Here is a 20,502-nt window from a genome sequence, read left to right as displayed (position 1 = left end):
TGACAATTATGCTTGCGCTTAAAAGGTATCGAAACAGATTAACATTTCAAGGTCGAGGCAAAGATAAAAGCACAATGTGGTCCTTTATGAAACCTGTTTAGAGGAAAACAAATCATCTTTAATTCAGCACTAGTCAGAACCCATAACAGTAGATGTGCATGAGATGCATGGAAAAAGTGTAAGAAGCTGTCTCAAGGGTGGACTGTGCTTTAAAATAACTGCAGGAACTCTACCTTGTTTGACCTCTTGTTCTTAAGCACAAGATAAACATTGTTGAAAGAGAAAGTAATAGTAAAATATATTATTATGGTAATTACAATATTCGTATTCAGCATATATTTGATGCAAATAGTTTTCTGAAATTTCTGTGGGTAGTTGACGAATACAGTGTCCCATGGTGTGACGGCAAACCTCTAAGTGTTAATACTGTATTTTTGAAATAACAATAGCATAAGAGATTTATTTTCATTGTTGGTTTACATTTTTGCTGTCACACCACAGGACGCATGCACGTCTCTTATCAAGGATATGATCAGATCTAAAAAAGTGCTCATACATCATTGAAGATGAATGTTAAACGTATCATCCCAGATCCGAGCAGTTCACGTTTATGACTCGGTTTAAAATACCGCAGCAGCAGATTGGCGTTACTTTGTAAAGCAAGCATTTCAGTGTAAGAATCAGTTGATCTCACGCCCTCTTCCGGCAGAAAGATGAGTTTCGGTGTTACAGAGTGCAGTTCAACAAAAAGCAGTAAACCGAGCTCGTCTGCCCCCAAGACTCCACATCCCTCAAACACACTATTTGGCAACTTGAAAGTCTTTTATTATTTGCAATGTTTCAACTCTCTAACATTTCCAGTTCGATGCGAAAGCATTAATTCCTTAAATAATAAAGAGCAACAAATATTTACACAATTCGTTTCAATAAAACTAATCAACTGATCATTGTAAGCACCTCTTACCATGTGGAAGAAAACAAATCTTAAATACAGGTAAACTGCCATTTCTGTTGGAAAAAATAAATGGCATAGCATCAGATTTTTTTACTTTTAATTTCTGAAAATAAAACAAAAAACATTTCCATATATATGTACAGAATGCTCCTGAAATGTGTTTCCACTTTGCAAGTAGAAAAGGCTTTAGGATCATTGCTGTCATTTCATCAAATCGATTTTTATATATGCTTCTATATGATTTCTCTTAAAATTCCACTGCAGGCTTGCTCAAGCAGGGCTTCTACGAAGACCCCGATCAGTTCTTCAAGAGAGGTAAGATGCAAAAGTGTGGGGTAGGAGGCAGGACATGGATGGCTTTTTTAGGAAGCATGTTGGACCTCCCTCCTCTTCCAGCAGCACTAAAAAGGTCTAAAAGGTCAAAGTCACCATCATCCTGAAGTTCAATAGGTCCACCCCTTGCTAAAGTATATAGGAAGCAAAAAATGGGAGGGAATACAAACACCACTCAAATTTCATTTGTCACTGAGAATTCAGCAAATACATTTCTCCTTTGTCGATTTAAAAACATGAAGAGCTCCATGTTTGATCTGACATTACAAACCTAAAAGACATGATCACCATCATACTCTCCTCTACACATGATGTATGACATCACATCTGCTCTGTCACACAACACGTTGCATATAAATCTATATTAACATGTAAGAGCAGCGTTGGTTTGTACAGTTTAAGAATTTCTCAAAATATAAATGACAATGAATCGTTAACACGTTTAAGCAGTCCTGCAGATCTTTTTTTACATTTTATTTAGTTTTTGGTGGACTTCAGCCACAAGAGATAAAGAGCGCAAAAGAAATGATGAGAATGATTGTAGTTTATATCTGAGCCACCCTCAACAGATAAGACTGGCTTCATAAGGATCAAGTTCGGTCTGTTTGTCAGATGTCCTCCTCAGTCTCAAGCACTGGTTTCCGTCCAGTGCTAACTGGACCACTATGGTTCAGAACTAGCTGTTGTCAGACTCGTCCTCAGCCTCCCGTAACCACGTGAAGAAGGCAGTGACTGACTTCAGGGCCACACCCTTCCCAAGCTGCTCTGCTGGGTCTTTGCTGGTCTCCCATTTGTAGAAGGCATCCTCCTTTATCACATCCTCGTCGTATAGAGCGTCAAAGAACATGCGCAGTAAATCTAGGTAAAACAAACAATGCTATTTATCTAAACGCACAAAAAGGTTAAAAAAAGGAGTTGGGGGAAAATTAAGAGGAACTCACTGGCTGGCTGCTCCATCTGCACCATGAGAGCCTGGAGAGCGTAGAGTGCCTGCAGCTCCTTCGGTTCATCGGACAGGTACTTGTGTAACAGTATGGCCCTTTGCTTAATCTGCTCCAAATCCACCTTGTAAGGGTTCTCACCTGTACAAGTTCATGAATGCATAACGTAATTAAAACCAGGTTCGGGTCAAACTGAGGAAAGTGGATCGGATCACACATGAAGGGTTCACTTACATATAATGGCCGACTGACACACAGAGGTCATCAGCGCCCGCACAAACAGATTGGAGCCTATCCGTTGCTCATCTAGGTTGGCCTTAAAAGGATAAAAACTGTAGTCAGGACACAGAACCATACCCTAAAAAAAGCATAATTCCAACAGCCTAGAATCTCAGCCAAAGCACCCAGGCTCACCTCCATCCAGTCATAGATCCTCTGGTTGTTGGCTTTTTCCTCCAACAACCTGTCCAAATGTTTACTCAGCTCTTCTTCAGTCAGCTCTGCCTTACTGGGTTTCTCAGACTCCTCACCCAGAGTGAACTCCATCTCCTGCAAACACAACATCTTAATGAACTACATACTCATAAGAACATTTATTTATAGGCAATAAGCTATGGCACTTCTTAAATTGTCCATTAAAAAGAAATAAGATGGACTAACTCACAATTTCGTTTCAAAATGCTTATCTAACTGCACATTATTCATTTTCTTAAACCAGCTGGGAAACTTATAAGAGCATTTCTAGAAAGTGATGGTATTCCTGCATTAGAAGGCAATGCTCTCAAACTCGCAATCATTTTTCCAGCCTTTCACAATGTTACAAACTTTGTCATGTTCCATGTTTTTACAACTAGGTTCAAATGAAAGTTCACCCAAAAATGACAATTCTGTCAAAATTTACTCATACTCTTGTTATTTCAAACTTGTATTACTTTCTTCGCTGTTCAGATACCAACATTCTTCAAAATGTCTTCTTGTGTTTAGTGGAAGAAAGTCATACAGGCTTGAAATGACAGGAGGGTGAATAAATGAGGACAGAAGCTTCAATTTTGGGTGAACTATAACTTTAGGTTTGCCTTGACAAAAATACACTTTGTTTGACACAAAATTATTTTTGACATAGAAAAAACAATCAGCATTAAAAATGCTTACTCTTGCATTGTCTGTCCTTGAAACGTAGTCAAGAACAAAGGACCAGACAAAACATTACAAAATAAATAAAATCGCTTCTAGTACCTTCTCGGTTACAAACTTATTGACATCCTCATCCTCAGGCAAGAAGTCTTTCCAGCTAAGTCCTGCTTCCAACCACATAGATCCAGCCTTTTTGTGACTCTGAGGATAACAGAAAGAAACATTTATACGATTCTTTTGGGTTTTAATATAGAAAAACTAATTTCAATATTATGTAAATATTTAACAGCTTAAAACTCACAAGCCCTTTGCAAAGAAGGTTAAGCAATTCAACCAGCAAGACAGCTGCTTTTCCCATCGGCAGAAGAGGTTTGGACAACTCCCTGTAAAACAGGATGTTTAGAACATTCTGTTTTACATACATTCACATCTTTGATTTCAATAGGAAACCATATACAAAGACTATTAAAATCATAAAATACTGTAGGAGCAGGGACTAACCTAAAGAGGTGGCCCATGGGGATGCCTCCCTCTTGTAACATTGGTGTGATGATCTCAGCCAGATAAACCCAAATATGCGGAATGTCAATTGCCATGTCATCAGCCATTTCCAGAATCTCCTGTAGTCTAGAGTAAACATAAAAAAGATCAATCATTTAAACCAACAGTGCCTTATCATTATAAAAGAAGTGAGGGTAGGGTAGTGAATGATCAGCGCACTTCCATCCGCAATATCACCACTGAGGTGAGACCCTTGAGCAAGGCACCTTTCCCCCCCAACTGCTCCCCGGCACCCGCAGCAATGGCTGCTCACTGCTCTGGGTGTGTGTTACTCACTGCTGTGTCTGTGCACTTTGATGGGTAAATGCAGAGCACAAATTCCAAGTATGGAACACTATACTTAACCTCTTTTCACATATTCACTGATAATTGTGTCCTTGTTCAATTACAACACATGACTTCTGGAAAATTGCTCCTAATTATTAGACCCATAACAATTCTTCCAACGAAAGACAAAACAGTGTAGATCAGTGGCCCAGACACAAGCACAAAACAGAGGTCATCATTTGAACAGGTTATGACGACACATTAAACTCACCCCTTATAGTACTGTTCGGCAGGAAGGATTCCAGCACTAACAAGCTTCTGAAACAGTAGACCTATGTGCTCTCTAGTAATGGTGCTGCGCTCCAGTGTGGATTCCACGCCATTCCGTACGAACACGAAGAGCAGAGAGGAACTGTTCAGCTCCTGCACACATTGCAATGCCTCCTACAGACCAGTAAAAAGAGCAAAGTCAATGGAAGTGATCTCCAAATGCTTTCAAGTTTTAAATGATGGGGTAACACAGCTAAAGGTAGTGACATGATAAATGTTTGCAGACGATAGCTCCTCAGTTCCTCAGTCCCACCAGTGTACATCAGTGGCCCAGACACGGGCAGAAAAATAGGGTCATCGGTGGAGCAGAGCATTATTTTTATTAACTGAGTATATCTGAATGCATGTACCTTCAGGTCATTGATGTGGAGATACTCTTCAATAATCGATTTAGATTTCTTATCCATCTCGTCCTCACTCAGGGCTGGTTTGGATTGAGCAGGAGGTGGTGGTGTAGGAGCTGGCAAAGGATTCACTGAAAAACATTTTTAGAGGAGAAGGGCCATCAGTTTGCGAATTTTTTTAACAACATTTAAGCCAATTGTTTGAAAAACAATCAAGTTTCACAGACCAAATATGACACTGGATTAAAGGGATACTCCCACCAAGTTGTTCCAAACCTAAATACAGTTCTTTGGTCTTTTGAACACCGAGATATTTGGAAGAATGTTAGCAACTGAAATTTCTGGGACATCACTAACCAGCATAGTAGAATAAATTAAAATGGTAGCCAGGGTTGGGCGTGATGGACGATGACATCATTATAAAGCGTTATAAAAGTGTGGCGTAATTTGTTTTGCGGATGTGAGAGCATAGACACATGCGCAGGGTTATTTGTTAAACAAAAAAGATTATTGACAATTATTTCCCTTTAAACTAACTAGTAACATGCAGTATTTTAGCTTCTCAGACAAACGTTTCTTAAACCGTGATGCTATCCCACGTATGCATTCATGGATCACAGAATTACTCGAAAGAAGTGGGGGCATATTTCTGAGATCACCCAACTCGAACGCCTTGTTGCAGGAACGCCAGCGCTCTTGCTCTCCATTTTTTCCACACTCAGCCCTCCAGAGCCCGATAAGGCAGCGTGGAATAAGCGCACGCAGATCTCCGGAGAAAACTCCATTGAATTCTGCAGATTACGCCGATGTTATTGACAAATATACAAACACAATATGAGCGCATTTCTATGATGCGCTGTTTGCCGTGACAGATTTTAGTGAGCCTGAGGACAAACAATGTGTTATTTGAGACGTTTAAAATGAAACTAACTAACCACAGAGAAGTTCGGGGGACGTAATTTGTCTTTCCTTGAGACAACACTGAATCATTTTAAATCCGTTAAAAGCTAGAACAAACGACATATGAATTCTCCTGTGTTTTATATTATATTATCTTTACATTGTGCTGTGAACATGCAGAAAAATGTAATTACAAACCTAAATCAACATAACGTATTAACACAGACCCTTTCATTTTGCTTTAAACTCTAGAAACAAAGTTTTTACTCTTTCATACAGTATATAAAATATATTTATATTTTCTTGACATGCACCTTTCCTGTAGGTTCAAATGAATTCAGAGTGCAAATTTGGTATATTGTGTTCAGAGTTTAAACAGCCGTCTTTGCATCAATCAATAAAGCTTCTCTGACTATTTAACAAGCAGAACCAAATCGGCTATCAACGGCATTAAAATATATTGTCAGGCTAGTCTAATTTGAACAGGTTTTATACCCCTTAGCCTTGTTTATATGTATTTACAATGTAAACGATTTGCAGCCAGTGAAACCTAAGTGAAACATTTGTTGTAAATACCGATGCCGGCTCAACATCGCAATGTCTATCAACCATTGGCGATTGCATTTGCCATTATTAGGGTTGGGCCGATAGACTAAGGTGCCATAGAATAGTTTCCTTTCCTAAATGCTGCAATATATCTAACTTTGTTGTTTAACAAAAAAAGATACAAAATATTGTCCTACTATGATACTCCAGGATGTCTCAGAAATGTCAGTTGTCAGTTTTATGGTGAGAAAATTGGATTTTAATTTTTTTTAACTAAATCTCACCTGTATCTTTGCTTCTATCAAGCTCACGACTGCCTCGTTCACGACTGCCTCTGTCACGACTGCCTCTGTCACGACTGCCTCTGTCACGACTGCCTCTGTCACGACTGCCTCTGTCACGACTGCCTCTGTCACGACTGCCTCTGTCACGACTGCCTCTGTCACGATTCTCTGTCATGCTGGCAACGCGGCGTACAGATTCCGCTGGTCCGCGGCCTTCACCTCTCCTCTCTTCATTTTCACGGCTGAAACTGCGTTTGGTGATGGCAGGACGTGGTCTGTCCATGCCTCTGTCCCGGTCATCACGCCTACCATCAAAGCGCTCAAAGCGATCTCTTTCCCGTTCACTTCGATCTCTGCTGGAGCTATTTCTTCAAAAAAGATGTATGAAAACAAAAAGACAGTCAGAAATGTGTCTTGCATGATCATGCAACACTGATGCAAGTGTAGTTTGGTAAAAATTTGTGCAGAAAGAAAATTAAAAAAGTATACCTTTGAGGCACTCTACGATCAGAGTCCAGCGAGGATGATGATGCAGGTCCAGACTGCTGCAATGCAGAGAAGCGGTTGAGCGTGCTGGTGGCAGGTCTGCCCGCGTCTAATTCACATAAAAAGAACAGCATTAGGCTAGCAGTTACTGAAAAAAAGCTGTTACGACAGCCCACTTACAGAATGAATATCTTGATTTCTCCATTAAACAAGAAAAGAAAAACTCTGTGATAGTTCACCTTGTTCCCCAGTAGACTTTGCTCCAGAACCCCCACTGCTGCCTTTGCCCCAGCTACCCCATGTTCCCTTTCCTCCTGGGGCCAGCAGCTGGTTGTTGAAATCACCAGGCTGCAAAAAAACAAATAAAGGAACACAGGTTTAAGCACTCGTTTAGAACTCTAAACTACACATAATTTGCCGTGTGAAAAAATCTTCACCTTTGTTATTTTACTGAGACGGCTGGTGTCAATCGGTCTGTTCTTGGTGGTGATAGGCACTATGTTCCAGCCCTCATCCTGCGTTTGGCTACCACGTCCACCTGAAGGGTGCGGACCGCCGCGTCCGCCTCGCCCCTGACTGGAGTCCTTTTTAGACAGCAGTTGTTGTTGCACTTTGGCCTGTTCTCTGTGCTCCTCCATCTCAGCCTCTTTATGGATCTGATCAATGGTCTTGGGACCCTGATCTCCTCTTCTGGGCACCCAGTTGTTCTGTGTAAGACAGACCATACGCATAGTTAGGAAAGTGAGAAAAGAGCTCCAAGAGGACACTTTTTTAAGTCAGGTATCAAAAGCATGTAGGTACCTGTCTCAGGTCTATAACATCCTGAAGCATGAAGCGGATTCTAGAAGACATCTTCCTATCTTTAATTATCTTCTCCTTCTGGTGAAAGTATTGATCCATGCGAGGCTGCAAACAAACAATGACTTTGAATCTCTCCGTGGCTGACCGCTGACCATAAGATTAGATATGCCACAAAACAAACAGACATTAAACAAGGTAATGAGTTTTAGCTACTACATTTGCTTTACCTTGGCCTTTTCAAAGTCTAGGTCTTTGCCAATGGTAGACAGCAGTCTACACAGGCACTCCAAGCTCTCTTCATCATGGTTCTTCAGGAGCTTTACGATACAGTCATGCATGATGGGCTCTGTCAGCATCTTCAGTTTGAACAGTTCTCCGATGAACTTGATGTTGCCCAGCGACCTTCTGCGTGCCTTGTCCTTAGCGTCCTCCAGCTCATCCTTCAAACGCTGACGCTCCTCTTCCTGTGGGGAAAAATGGCAACAGTTTTGAAATGAACACTCAAATTTTCTAATATTTTTGTACACGTCTTTTAATATTAACACATTACCTCAGCGGCGGCATCCAGTTCTTTTTGTTTCTGCTCAAAAATCTCATCGTCATCTTGATCTTTTTCAAACTCCTTCTGACAACGATTGAGCAGTAGTTTGCGGAAATTCACAGTGACTCCTGGCTTATCTGAAGTGGGGACTTTAAGCTAAAAGACAGATGGACAAATTTTCTTTATAAAGAAAATGTGCATGAAGCATTTGATTTAACAGGACTTTCCACAAATATGGAACAAAATTGGGCCTGAATGTCTCAATAAATAGCTGTTAAAACTTAAGTATATTGTCAACTTTTAGATCAACTTAAGTTATAAAAGCAACTTTATTTTGTTGGTTTTTGTATCATTTTGTTACATATTTATCTTATAAGACCAAACAATGTTTTCTGCAGAAAACAAAAACAAAATGAAAGCACCACTAAAGACCAAAAATTTTGTTTGTATTTATCTCCAGAGTGCTTTTCACTTTTTTTGCCTTTTGGCTGCAAAACCATATTCCTGAAGCTACACCTGACACCCGTTTCAGTGTTTGACTAGCTAGTACTACAGTGACTAGTTTCAGTGTTTGACTAGCTAGTACAACAGTGACTAGTTACAGTGTTTGACTAGCTTTTCCAAAACAACCATTAAGAAGGTAGCCTATCCCTTTAACATTTCCATGGCGACGCAGTGCCACCCAAAGCGCTGAATGTTCTAATCACACTGGTGTGATTGTATGCGTCAAATGGTTAACAACATTATACAAAGTGAATTTAAGACATTAAGGACAGACTGGAACCATTCTATTGACGGAAATCGGTCGTAGCGACTGAGAAATGTAATCCATGCTCTATGGCAAGTTCAAAGTTAAAGCACCAAATTGTCCCCAATTTTGTGGAAATTGACATGCATATAACACGGATGCTTCAAGCATTTAAAAGGTAGTTTACCCAAAAATGAAAATTATGTCATCATTTTTCACACTTTTATCATTTTAAACCTTTATGACTATCTTTTGCAGTCAATGGATACCGGCTTTTTTTCTGCAGAAGAAAGTCATATAGGTTTATAATTACAAGAGGGTGAGTAAATGATTCTCATCCAACAATTAAGAAAAACAAGGGCTCCACAATCCCATCAGTGTAGTTCAGTAGCCATGACACGAGCACATCACTTAAACCATCAAAAGAAAATAACTCCTGGACATTACTCACCCCCATAAGACAGCGGCACATGTTGGCATAAGCTACAGAAAAGTTGGGTTCGGAGATGGCTTTCTCGAAGGTGAGGTCAATGACGCCCTTGAGTCTCTCTTCTGTGTCTATGGTGAGCTCCGTCACCTGCTTCATCAGCTGCTGGAACATCTGCGGCGTGAGTTTGTTAAGGATGCTGCGCACGCGTCGGAACAGCTCCTGCGTTTTTGCAGCATCTGAATCATCCTCGTCCTCCACATCGCGGCTTTTGACTTGTTTCTTAACCGAGGGAGTCCAAGCATTCAAAGCCTGATTGAGTTCCACGTTGTCTTTGAGAGACAGGCTGGTGATGATCTTGGGGTTGCGATTGACTTGGTCTTTGCCTCGCCCAGGCTGAGGGCGCCGTCCAGACTGAGAGGGGTGCATCTTTAAAATAGAAAAATAAAATCAACCACTCGTTTTACTTGCATTTTAAGATTAAAAGTTAAGGAAAAACGCAACTGACCGGTCCTCGTCCTCCTCCAGATGACTGTCTGCCCAAGTTAGCATATGAGGGTGTGAAGTCAGGCCCACAGTTCATCAGACTCCTGGGATTCGTGGGCTGCAATGGGGTTTTATTTGCCTGTCACACAAACAGCAGGAGGAAGAACATGAGTTAAAGTATGATTTTTTGGACCTAGGCTTTTAAAACTGACAAATAGATTATTAGGGAAGCATCACCTTGTCCAACACCACATCACTGATCTGTGGCAAACCCTCAGGCTTGTGCATGCTCGCGGTACGGAACTGGAAGCCGAGCAGGAACTCCCGGTCATATCGCTTCTTCTCCTCTGGGTCGATAGGTTTCCACTGCTCTGTAAGAATAACAGTCAAAAAACAGTTGAAAAAACTGTTTATACAGTACATCCAATAAGGGGCTTCTGCAACACCTACTTATGAGGTTTGACTTGTCAGAGAGCACTTATCAAAAAGCCTTGAGTATGCATTGGGTTGATGACAATTTCTACCTATACAAATGTCATCACCAAAAAATTCAAGTGTTGTTTTCATGCCTTAATGTGAGTTCACCTAAAAATAAAACTGTCAAAAAAAAAGATATTTCTGAGAATATTGGTAAGCGAAAAATGGCAGTACTCATTGACACAAAACCAATGCAAGTCAATGGGTACTAATGATGTTCGGTATGCTCAATAGCTTCTATTGTGTTCTTCAGAAGAAAGAAAATCATACAGGTTTGAAATGACAAGAGTGTGAGTAATTGATGAGAATTTTTATTTTTGAGTGAGATATGACTTGACTCGAGTGAAGATTAGCTTTCTGTGTGTTTTTATTGGTCTTCGGTGTCTCTTGCATGCACGATTTGTACAATGAAAAAGACACAGCTTCTTGCTTCTTACAAGGTCAACCACATATTACAGAACAATGTTCTCAAACTCGACGACTTACTAACCTTCTTTATACTGATACTTCTGTTCCACAGGTGTTGGTGCTTCTGGCTCAATATGATCTGAGTCAAGTTTCTCCTCCTTGTCCTCCCATGGTTCCTCAGTCTGATCTGGTGGCGAAACAGGGACTGGAACCGGGGAGGGCGCTTTGTGAAGAACCTCTGGCTCAGGGACAGGTTTCTCCTCCTCTGGCTAAAATAGGTACAGAAGATTTAGCATAAACCAAGACATGAATCAATGTCTACTGCTCAGACGCAGATACGAACCTCTTTGAAGCCATCTAGGACATCTCCCACATCTATATTATTCAGATCCTTTTTCATCTTTGGCACTGATGTCACGGGAGCTAAGCGAGGAGAAAGACTGAAGTCAGGCTTGGTCTTGGAGATGACTGACAATGTCAACTTACAGTTAGGGACAGAAATATTAGTCCCCTTGGGAAATATGAGCAAAAAAGGCTGTGAAAATAAATGTGCGTTGTTTCTCTTCTCTTTTCATGTGGCCTAGAACCCAGTCCTGGTTAAAGTTCCAGTATGGCAGATAAATATGGTGGAGTTTGTTTTTATATGAGAGCAGAATGTTTATTTCTTCACAGTGTCCACAACAACTTGTGGTGATGGAGGTGCAGTTCTCCTTTATTTTTTAAATCCGCTCTGACCCCAAAATTCTGCTTTCTGCAATTCACCATATATTCTCCTTGAAGAGTCTTTCCCCACTGAAATGATTCTCCTCACTCCAGTGGATTAAAATTTCTTGATCAATGAGTGAGTTTAGATGCAGTCTTACTCCGGTTATGCTTAAGCTGATGACAAGTATTCATGTTAAAGCATAAATGGCTAAAACAAAACCTGCTCGGCAGATGTAATTTTTTGCACAAACGGAAGTAATCGTAAAATAACACATAAAAGTCCGCTCCCGAATCATGTAGTTGATTTAGTCACGTCAAAACGAAAAACTATTGTTGCATATGCAGATACTGCGGACATAAGATATAAAAACACCGCTTCTGACTGTTTTCCCGCTGCATTTTTTATACTAAACAGACTGTCGACGGTGAAGTCATTGGACGTGAGAAACCCGGAAAAGTCTCAAACGTCCATGTAATTGCGGTTTAATGCGAAGTTGGTTTATTACTATGCATTTACTGTAGCTCAACAATCTTTAGCTTCACATCATAACTATATTCTTTAGTTTTACCCATGGTGATGAATGATTTAGGGGATTTGGGTTTTTTGTAAAAAAAAAAAAATTCTCCTGGCAAAAAGTAGTAATGCCTGGCCAACAACATGTTTTTAGTTACTTTAGTGCGGTGGCCAGAAAACATTAATTTTCTAATGTGACTTTCCCCAATTTTCAGTTGTTTACTTCAATGAAACATCAGATTTCCTTGATTTTTTCAAATAAAAGATCAAAATGAGAAAAAAACAGATTTCTTTTTACAACACTTTTAACTCATATTTACCAAGGGGGCTAACATTTTTTCCTCCAACTGTACTAAGAATGTTTTTTTTAAATACCTTGCATAGTTGTCTCCTCAACAGGGCAGCTTGCTGCAGGGGTGGAGATCTCTTCAGCTTTTTGCTCAACCTCTTCCTCCACCAATGCTTTTGCAGCAGTAAGGAAGCTCTGCTGGACCTGAAGAACAACTGGTTCTGCAACTGGATCAGTTGAGCACTCAGGCTCCGCATCAGGAACCACTTCAGGATCCTGAGGCAAACCATTTAGCAAAGGCTGTTCCTTTGACTCAAGGGCTGACTCGACAACCGGTGTTACAGTGGTAGCAGGCATGGCATCATTAAAAGCTTCATCACTGCCATTAGCTACAGCAGGAGCCTCCACAGAGGTGGAGATGATGGTAGCTGAGCTCGAGTCTGATGTTGGCTCTATATCAGCCACAAGCTCGGACTCTTTCTCCTTAGCTACCTCATGCTCCTCTTCTACAACTCCATCCGAAGTCTGCTGCATTTCAGCAGAAGACTCTTCGGACTCCTCTTGAGCAGGGGCTTCTGGGACAACAGGAGCATCTACACTGTCAGCAATTTGTGGCTCTGGATGTTTAGGATTGTTTGTTAGAGAATTCATAACAGGTGGAGGTGCGTAGGACGCTGCGGCGATAACATCAGAGTCCTCTCTTGATGGAATGGGAACCTTGACTATGGGTGAAGAAGGTCTGACCTCTAGCACCTCTAGTTTAGAATCGGCATCCGAAAGTGCAGCGGGGGCTTGCTCTGGTGTTTTTGATGGAGGAGGGGTAGGGACAGTTGGAGGAGGAGCTACATGCTTTGTTTGATCATCTGAGGACCAGGAAGAGTCAGAAACACAAATCAATTGGATTGAACAGAGATTAACGGCATAAAACATTTATATGGAAATTAATGAGATTAAAAGTACAAAGTGAATTTCAAAACAGAAGTGTTTTATAGTCCAAAACCTGACAGGTTTAGAAAGCCCACTCACCTGATCTGATCATGGAAGAAACAGGTGAAACACTTTCACCATTGGTCTGAACAGGACCTCCAGAATCTGAACCAATAGTCTGAGCCAAAAAAATAAAATAAGTTTCATAGTTAGTTCACTTTAACATGCATTTTAGTCAAAAGCTAGGCTTAAGCACTGTCTATGAAACATGCCTAAGTATTAAAAAACACGAATGCATCAATCAACATACCTGTGGAGGAGTGGGTGTGGACACCGTTCGCCCACCAGACATAATCTCTTCTGTGATGTCACGTCCTCCCTGGTTGGGGTCACGTATTATGATCTGCTAAACACAAAAATGTGATTAGTAAAAGTGATGTCGTCACAGAACCAAAAAAATGAATTCCCACCCACCATTTTGCGCTCTCTTTTCACTGGTCCGGTCTGCTGAGGAGGAGCTTGCTGTGGAGGTGGGGCTGGCTGCTGTTGGGCAGGGTTAAGCATGACAGCGGTATTGGCCACTGATGTGGGGTACTGCTGTGGTGCGGGGTAATAAGCACCCGCTGGAAGAGGAAAATGAAAACCTCAGTCAGCTTATTAGTAGTGGCTGTTAAACACATGCAAAGTACTTTCTCCACCCATCAAACAAACACCTCCTGATCCTGAGAAAGGGATGGGAATTTAAAGCCCGTAATTAATAAGAAGCTGATTGCTCCGATTTTAAAATTTGGGGGGTTAAAGGGCAGGGTAGAGTTTAAATGAGGAGGTGAATGCTTCCTGTTCGAATACAACCAGCTAGCCCAAGATGCAGAGAGAGAGAGTTGTAACAAGCAGCCCAGTGGCTTCAGACTCACCAGGGTAACGCTGGGAGGTGAGAGGAGCTCCATGCAGCGAGAGACGTCCATTCTCTCTGCCCGGAACTCTCCCCCCACCCCCCCGCCGCTCCCTCCCTGCCAGAGAGGGATCTGAACTCAGCCAAAACGAGAAAGGCAAAGAGAAAAGACAGAAGAGGGAGCAAGAGAAAAAGATGGAGTGTAAGTAAAAGACAACATGAAGCAGCAGATTAAGAGCCGGGTTAGAGATCCGATTATCATTGTAGAAAAAACAAAACTAGGTGTGAAGTGGTTAGTTGTGACATGAACTTGTGTATATGACTGATCAAAAGATTCGAAAGCACAGTATGTTTCATTGCTAAAAACTCATTTTCAGGACTACCACTACCAATAGTTTTCAACACTCCATTCCCACCCGAAATGCTAAGGTTCTAAGGCAGTGGTTCCCAAACTTTTTACAATAGCGCCACTTGTAGAGATTTAAATGAGACTATCTCGCTCAAACAGGTCTGTGCTGATGGCAGAGGATGGATGGCAAAACCAGGTGTTTGAATTATCTGTCTCGGGAAAGTACATGTGCCACTGCTGAACCCGAGTTCAGGGGTTAAGCAAAAAACTAAAACAATATAAATTCCTATTGAAGCTACAAAGGTTATGGGGTCAGAAGTGAGTGCTTCTCTTTTTATTTGAGTCATATCAACCACATAGAATTTCAGGAGGCTGCTGTCACTAATGTACTGCTATCCATTTTCTTTCTGAACTTTTTACGTTCACCTCAGAAAAAAACTGTCATGTTTATGACTTAACTCTGTAAATGTAAGATTGAAAAGTTTGAAAATTATTTAGACGCTTTAGAAATCGATCCTTGATTTCTCAAGTGCAGTTAGCGCGCACAAGCATTAGCGCGTGTGTGTGACACGCAAAAGTGGAAATCTGGTTAGATTCGCCGAAACGACACAAAGTTATCAATCTTTATGTCTCAGTTTAATTTGTTATGATGGACTTAAAACATGCCCCCACTTCAGGCTTTGTTAACTTACTGGCCATCCTGCTGACTGTTTGCTAATGTACTCCCCAATTTGACGTCTCCACTCCGGCGACCAAGACCCACCCCATTTTAATTCTGATTGGCTAGTAATGTTTGTTTCGTTGAGAGTGATTGCCGCATTCCTCTCATACCATTGGTAGGCAAACTCATGAACTGATATCAATAATCTTTTTTAAATGTAATATTTTTTTTAAGTAAAAAAAAAATTTCATAGTCAAATGCCGCAAGACGGAGATTCTTTAATAAACGTTAAGCCCTGTGAGTTGATGCTGTTATCTCTGATGCATCGCTATCTGTGTCTGTGTCAACAGGAGTTCTGTTGGAGGGACCCGGGGTGAAGTCCGAGGACTGTGGATAATTAGAACTGCTAGGAGTCGATTTTCTTTCTGTGGCTTCTGTGGGTAAGTGGCCTAATTTCTTAGCAGCCGCTTATCTATTTTAATTTTACAAGCTGTTGCTGCTTCATTCCAAGCTGCATGCTTACGCACGACACTTCAGAAGACATCTATTTTTTGATTGGATGTCATGAATTTTGAACTTTTATGGCACTACCTGACTACTATTGTTCTGTGTGTACACTAGAGGGAGCACATCTTTATATTTAGCTTGTGAGAAAAATGCCAGATTGAATATCACGTGCATTATAAACATTACTTTTCAGCATTTTGTTTATGTACATGGTGTATCCACCGGGGTAAACGTACCCCAGTTTGGGAACCACTGTAATAAAGTAATGAAGTAAACATAAAATACATGCATCAGTTTAACAAGAAATGTGGCAACCTCTATTTAATGCTAAAAGTTAAATCTAAGTTAATGCAAGCTCTAAGTGCAACATAAACAAATGCTTAAAGGAACTGTTCACCCAAAAATATACATTCTGTCTTCATTTACTATCTCTCGAGTTGTTCCAAATCTGTGGTCATTTCTTTGTTATGTTGAACACATAGAAAGCCAAACAGTTTTAGGCCACTATTGCCTACCATAGTAGTTTAAACTGCTTTGTAAATTTCTTAGTTCTGTTGAGCACAAAAGGAGATATTTTGAGGAATGTAGGAGGTAAACAGTTCTGGGTAATATTTTCTATTATGGTAGTCAATGGTGGCCAAGAAATGTTTAGTTACAAGCATTCTGTCAAATATCTTTCTCTGTGTTTGTCAGTACAAGGAAATTTATATAGATTTGAGACAACTCGAGGGTGAGTGAATGAAGAAAGATTTTGCGTAAACTGTCCCTTAAGATGTAAAATAACAAAAGTGCAGGTTATTCAGATCTAAAACTGTAAGGAGAGGTTTAGGGGATTTCAACAATCAAGGGAGGCCCAGAGCAGAGCCTCTTACCATATGTACCGTATTCAGCGGGACTGCTTCCAGGGTAGAAACTTGCAGATCCGCTGGGTACCTGGTACTGTTGAGCCTGGGGCATGTATTGGGGGCGGTACTAAAATGAAAAATAAAACGTAACAGTCAGACAATAATTACCAAAAAATGTTACATATGAACAGCCAAACATCCAACAGCTTTGGCGAAATAAAATGCTTTAGGTTACCTGTCCTATGAAGAAAGCATGGCCCTGGGGGTTGGGATATGGCAACTGTTGCTGAGGAATCATCATCACCTGTGAGGTAGGTTGGTAGACGTGAGTGGGTCCAACAGACCGGGGTGTGTTGCTGGGTGGGACCCTTGGGCCACTGCCTTGCATGTTGGGCCTGTTGTAGTATGTCTGCTAAAGGAGTGCGAAAAATACTTTAACAACAGGCTGCACATCATTCAACTTCAGACGTGCTATCTTATTCAGCAATAAGTGTAAAGGTACAGTAACCGTTTATTAATTTCCTAATAACTTTTAATGATCTTAAAGAGCTCCGTTGGTTGTTTGGCATACTTTTCAGGCCTTGGTTGCAATGATGAGAGCTGCTAATAACTAGCTCAGTTACAAATTGTATTATCCAAGCAAATACTTTGTGCCAAAAAGAATAGTAATTGTCTATTAGTTTTTTGACTAAGGATGTTCAAAAAAATCTAATTACAGATGAAAAAAGTCAACATGAAATCATAATTAACTTGTTGTGTCATTTTCCAATAGTTAGCATTTAGTTCCAGCTGAACTCTGTTCTACTTAATTTCTTGTTGAATATCCTGTTTCACTTAAAGTATAATAGTGTGTAAACAGCATTTCAAATTGACTGTAATGCATGCTTTTCACACTGGAATGTTTATTTTTCTGGACAGACTGAGGGAGAGAAGACCAGTTACCTGCAGTGACCTGAATCCACCCTTCAGCCACACAAAACAGCAGAAGAAAGAGTGCAGAGAAGATGTGTGTGAGAAAGACAAAGAGACAACAAGCAGCAGTCAATATGGTAGCCATCAGCAGTGAAAGCATGCATTAAGTATGCATTAGGGATGTGTGAGACTACGTAGTCATATAATCTAAACGGTACAGATCCTGCTAGTTCGACACTTAAAACGACAGTAGATTACACGAAAGATTACACAAAATGTTATAATTCAAATGACTAAAATAACATACTAAAACACTATTAATAGTATCTAAAAGTGTATGAGGAACGAAATGTTTTGATTTTGGGTAAGATCTAGCATACGTTTCCTTTGTGCCAATTGCAACATGCTTAGAAATTACCACTTGAAAGACGAGTTGTGTGGATGTTTTGAACCAGGAAAATGGTAGGTTTTAAGCAAACTATGTCATATCAAAGTGGCATAATAATAATTTCACTGGAGCCATGCGTAAACATACTGTATGGGTTTGTTATTGCCGTGATGCGGAAAACGCGGACGGAAGCGCAGAATGCAGTTATAAAACTGAAAGTTGATAATAATCTAAAGCTACATACAATTATGTAAACAATTACTTGATTATAAATATCAATATTTTAATATTTTAAGTTCAATGCATGAAAGACGGATTGACATTTTTGATGGCAGAATGAGCAGTAAATGCATCTTGAGCACACTCAAATAAAACAAGATTCACAGGACTCTGAAATTTCTTTGATTATAATATTTATCACAAAAAAAGCGCTTTAATAAATGTAATGGCTTAGGACTGTTATCTGTGTGTCCTAGCAGAGTGCCTCAGACAGAGTTATTGTTCACAAACATTAAGCCTAATGGTTGCATTTCCTCAACAAGAACATATAATAATCTTCACATCATCATCACTCGAGTGTTTAGCCTATGCATGTTCTATAAATTAGCTAATATGGAGTCTGCTTTGTAAGTGGCTTTTTCATTCGCTCTGCATGAGATCAAATGCGTTCTCCTGCAGCCTACTTCTTCTGTGCCTTTGTCCATTGCTTTGTTTTATTTACCCACATTGCTTTTCTTTATAAATAAAAAAACATGATATAATGTAGGCTCTTATATTGTTTGTTGATAGGCTAAAAAGGGATTTATATGGTCGTATAGCCTACATATTTTGAGCCTCGCCAGAGACCGGCCAAAACAAATGCTCATCACGTCACTTCTTAAAACGATCCAGTAGGAGGTTTGCGCATGAGCAAATGCAGAAATATTACTGATCATAAAGTAAGGAAAGTGTAACACAAATGCCTGTTTTACCTACATTAAATATTGAATTTGACAGTTTGATTAATACATTTGTGTCTTTAAAATGTACTTCATATGCCCTTATACAAAGTTTTTGGACTGCCTTTTGGGCAATTCTTAGTTTTAGACTAGTCCACTACACGCTTACAGAACCTTTGTTTGAAATGACTGTGAAATTAATAGTAGCACACATCCCTAGTATGCATAGTTGAGAGAAGCCTGAGAACTGTAGCAAAAGTCAGACAACATGTTACAGCGAGAACAAAGCGACTATGTCAATGGTGATTGGATGAAATGTAGTTTATAAAACACATGCAGCCTCTAACAATTAGGGTTGGGAGGAAACTGTTATAGAAGTACCAGAAATTAAAGATTTTGGTTCGGTCGACGGGTAAACCCTGCAAAACGCTCACAATGTTTCCTGCACACATTCAAGATAAAGAATTGAAATATGTATCGGTCGATATAAGCCATTTTTCACACTATCGTATAGGCTACCAGCTGATAGTTTAAAATCCTGAAACAGATTATCAGGGCCGATACTCAATCCAAAGAGAACTACTGAATGCATTTAATTTGTGCCCTGTTTATAGAAAATATAAAAAGACATCACCAGTTTGATGTACAATATTAATAGTCATTACAATAATTAATATTAATTTAATCTTTAGAATCTGTTCCGGCAGATATCACTCTGAATAAACGGCTAGGGTTGGGATTCGAAATTCAATTCCAATTCTGGAATCGGATCCATAAGAAAGGAATCGGATCCTTTTTATAAAATTCAAATTTAAATTCCACTTAACGATTCCAGACCGCACGGTCACATGATTTTTACGACATCTGTCGAGACCCAAGTCATCTGACATTGTCATCTGCGAGGACCTTCTGCTCGAATTGGAAAGCTCAAACAGGACACTTTTTTGTGTTTTCAGCTGTATGTAATGGCACAAATAAATATTTTTGAATTGGCTTGACTTTTATTGCCTTCACCACTTTGGAAATGAAACTAAGAATCGTTAAGAATCCGAATCGAAAAGCAGAATCAAATTTGAAATCGATAAATTTGAAACTGTGCCCATCCCAATAAACTGCTATCAGTATCAGTGCATCTCTAGTATTAAACGTAAATTAAGGGCGTACTCCCATTTAGCCCGGTTGCCCCGAGCGCGATTGTACCCCTCCCCATGCCCCACAGCTGGCCTGTGCCCACATTCCTCTTTACCATCCACACCAGGGCACACTTTCATCATTAAGATGCGACTGCTTCGAAGCAAACCAAATCAAAGCGATCCCTGTCAGCACAACGGAATCCATAGCAAAGTTCAGGGCTTATTATAGGTGTTTAACTTAATGCTTGCGCTGCACAGACCACTCTGCTTAACTCTTTCCCCTCCATGCCTTTAAAAAAATGAAGTTGCCAGCCAGCGCTTTTAACATTTTCATTAAATTTTGATGCCTCACAGTAAATATTTGGTAATAAATTTATAGACTAACAATATATCAAATGAAAGAACAGTCTCTCTGCTTTCAAACAAAAGAAACTGCATCGTTCTATCTTCATTTGTTCTTTGTTTATCACCCT

At 40.1% G+C, this 20,502-nt stretch overlaps 1 protein-coding gene and 2 non-coding genes across 5 annotated transcripts in view; all 3 read right to left on the bottom strand.

The window, feature by feature from the left end:
• Positions 1-809: 809 nt before the first annotated feature.
• Positions 810-20,502, bottom strand: part of eif4g1a (eukaryotic translation initiation factor 4 gamma, 1a) — a 33,436-nt gene continuing 13,743 nt past the window's right edge. The window contains exons 6-34 of one of the 3 annotated variants that reach the window (XM_056742730.1): positions 17,601-17,621; positions 16,894-17,070; positions 16,695-16,785; positions 14,319-14,429; positions 13,879-14,027; positions 13,715-13,810; positions 13,504-13,582; positions 12,564-13,340; positions 11,313-11,392; positions 11,052-11,238; positions 10,322-10,455; positions 10,107-10,223; positions 9,623-10,027; positions 8,433-8,579; positions 8,110-8,346; positions 7,883-7,987; positions 7,519-7,788; positions 7,321-7,429; positions 7,085-7,190; positions 6,596-6,963; positions 4,872-4,996; positions 4,463-4,635; positions 3,865-3,990; positions 3,665-3,746; positions 3,466-3,564; positions 2,644-2,778; positions 2,464-2,545; positions 2,230-2,370; positions 810-2,146 (exon numbers count right to left, since the gene is read on the bottom strand). In XM_056742730.1, the coding sequence (XP_056598708.1) occupies positions 1,965-2,146; positions 2,230-2,370; positions 2,464-2,545; positions 2,644-2,778; positions 3,466-3,564; positions 3,665-3,746; positions 3,865-3,990; positions 4,463-4,635; positions 4,872-4,996; positions 6,596-6,963; positions 7,085-7,190; positions 7,321-7,429; positions 7,519-7,788; positions 7,883-7,987; positions 8,110-8,346; positions 8,433-8,579; positions 9,623-10,027; positions 10,107-10,223; positions 10,322-10,455; positions 11,052-11,238; positions 11,313-11,392; positions 12,564-13,340; positions 13,504-13,582; positions 13,715-13,810; positions 13,879-14,027; positions 14,319-14,429; positions 16,695-16,785; positions 16,894-17,070; positions 17,601-17,621 (4,911 nt within the window). In that variant the 3' untranslated portion in view covers positions 810-1,964. Of the gene's footprint in view, positions 2,147-2,229; positions 2,371-2,463; positions 2,546-2,643; positions 2,779-3,465; positions 3,565-3,664; positions 3,747-3,864; positions 3,991-4,462; positions 4,636-4,871; positions 4,997-6,595; positions 6,964-7,084; positions 7,191-7,320; positions 7,430-7,518; positions 7,789-7,882; positions 7,988-8,109; positions 8,347-8,432; positions 8,580-9,622; positions 10,028-10,106; positions 10,224-10,321; positions 10,456-11,051; positions 11,239-11,312; positions 11,393-12,563; positions 13,341-13,503; positions 13,583-13,714; positions 13,811-13,878; positions 14,028-14,318; positions 14,430-16,685; positions 16,786-16,893; positions 17,071-17,600; positions 17,622-20,502 lie in introns of all 3 variants that reach the window. The other 2 variants (XM_056742731.1, XM_056742732.1) reach the window with 2 other exon arrangements.
• Positions 4,366-4,435, bottom strand: LOC130418560 (small nucleolar RNA SNORD66). The gene has a single exon (XR_008906369.1). It is a non-coding gene; the product is annotated as a small nucleolar RNA SNORD66 (small nucleolar RNA).
• LOC130418559 (small nucleolar RNA SNORD66) lies at positions 4,753-4,827 on the bottom strand. Its single transcript, XR_008906368.1, has one exon. It is a non-coding gene; the product is annotated as a small nucleolar RNA SNORD66 (small nucleolar RNA).

The sequence above is a fragment of the Triplophysa dalaica genome, chromosome 3 (assembly GCF_015846415.1).
Source record: "Triplophysa dalaica isolate WHDGS20190420 chromosome 3, ASM1584641v1, whole genome shotgun sequence".
NCBI classification, from domain to species: Eukaryota; Metazoa; Chordata; class Actinopteri; order Cypriniformes; family Nemacheilidae; genus Triplophysa; species Triplophysa dalaica.
The sequence above is the reverse complement of the archived record's forward strand: the minus strand, read 5'-3'. Positions and strand labels throughout refer to the sequence as shown.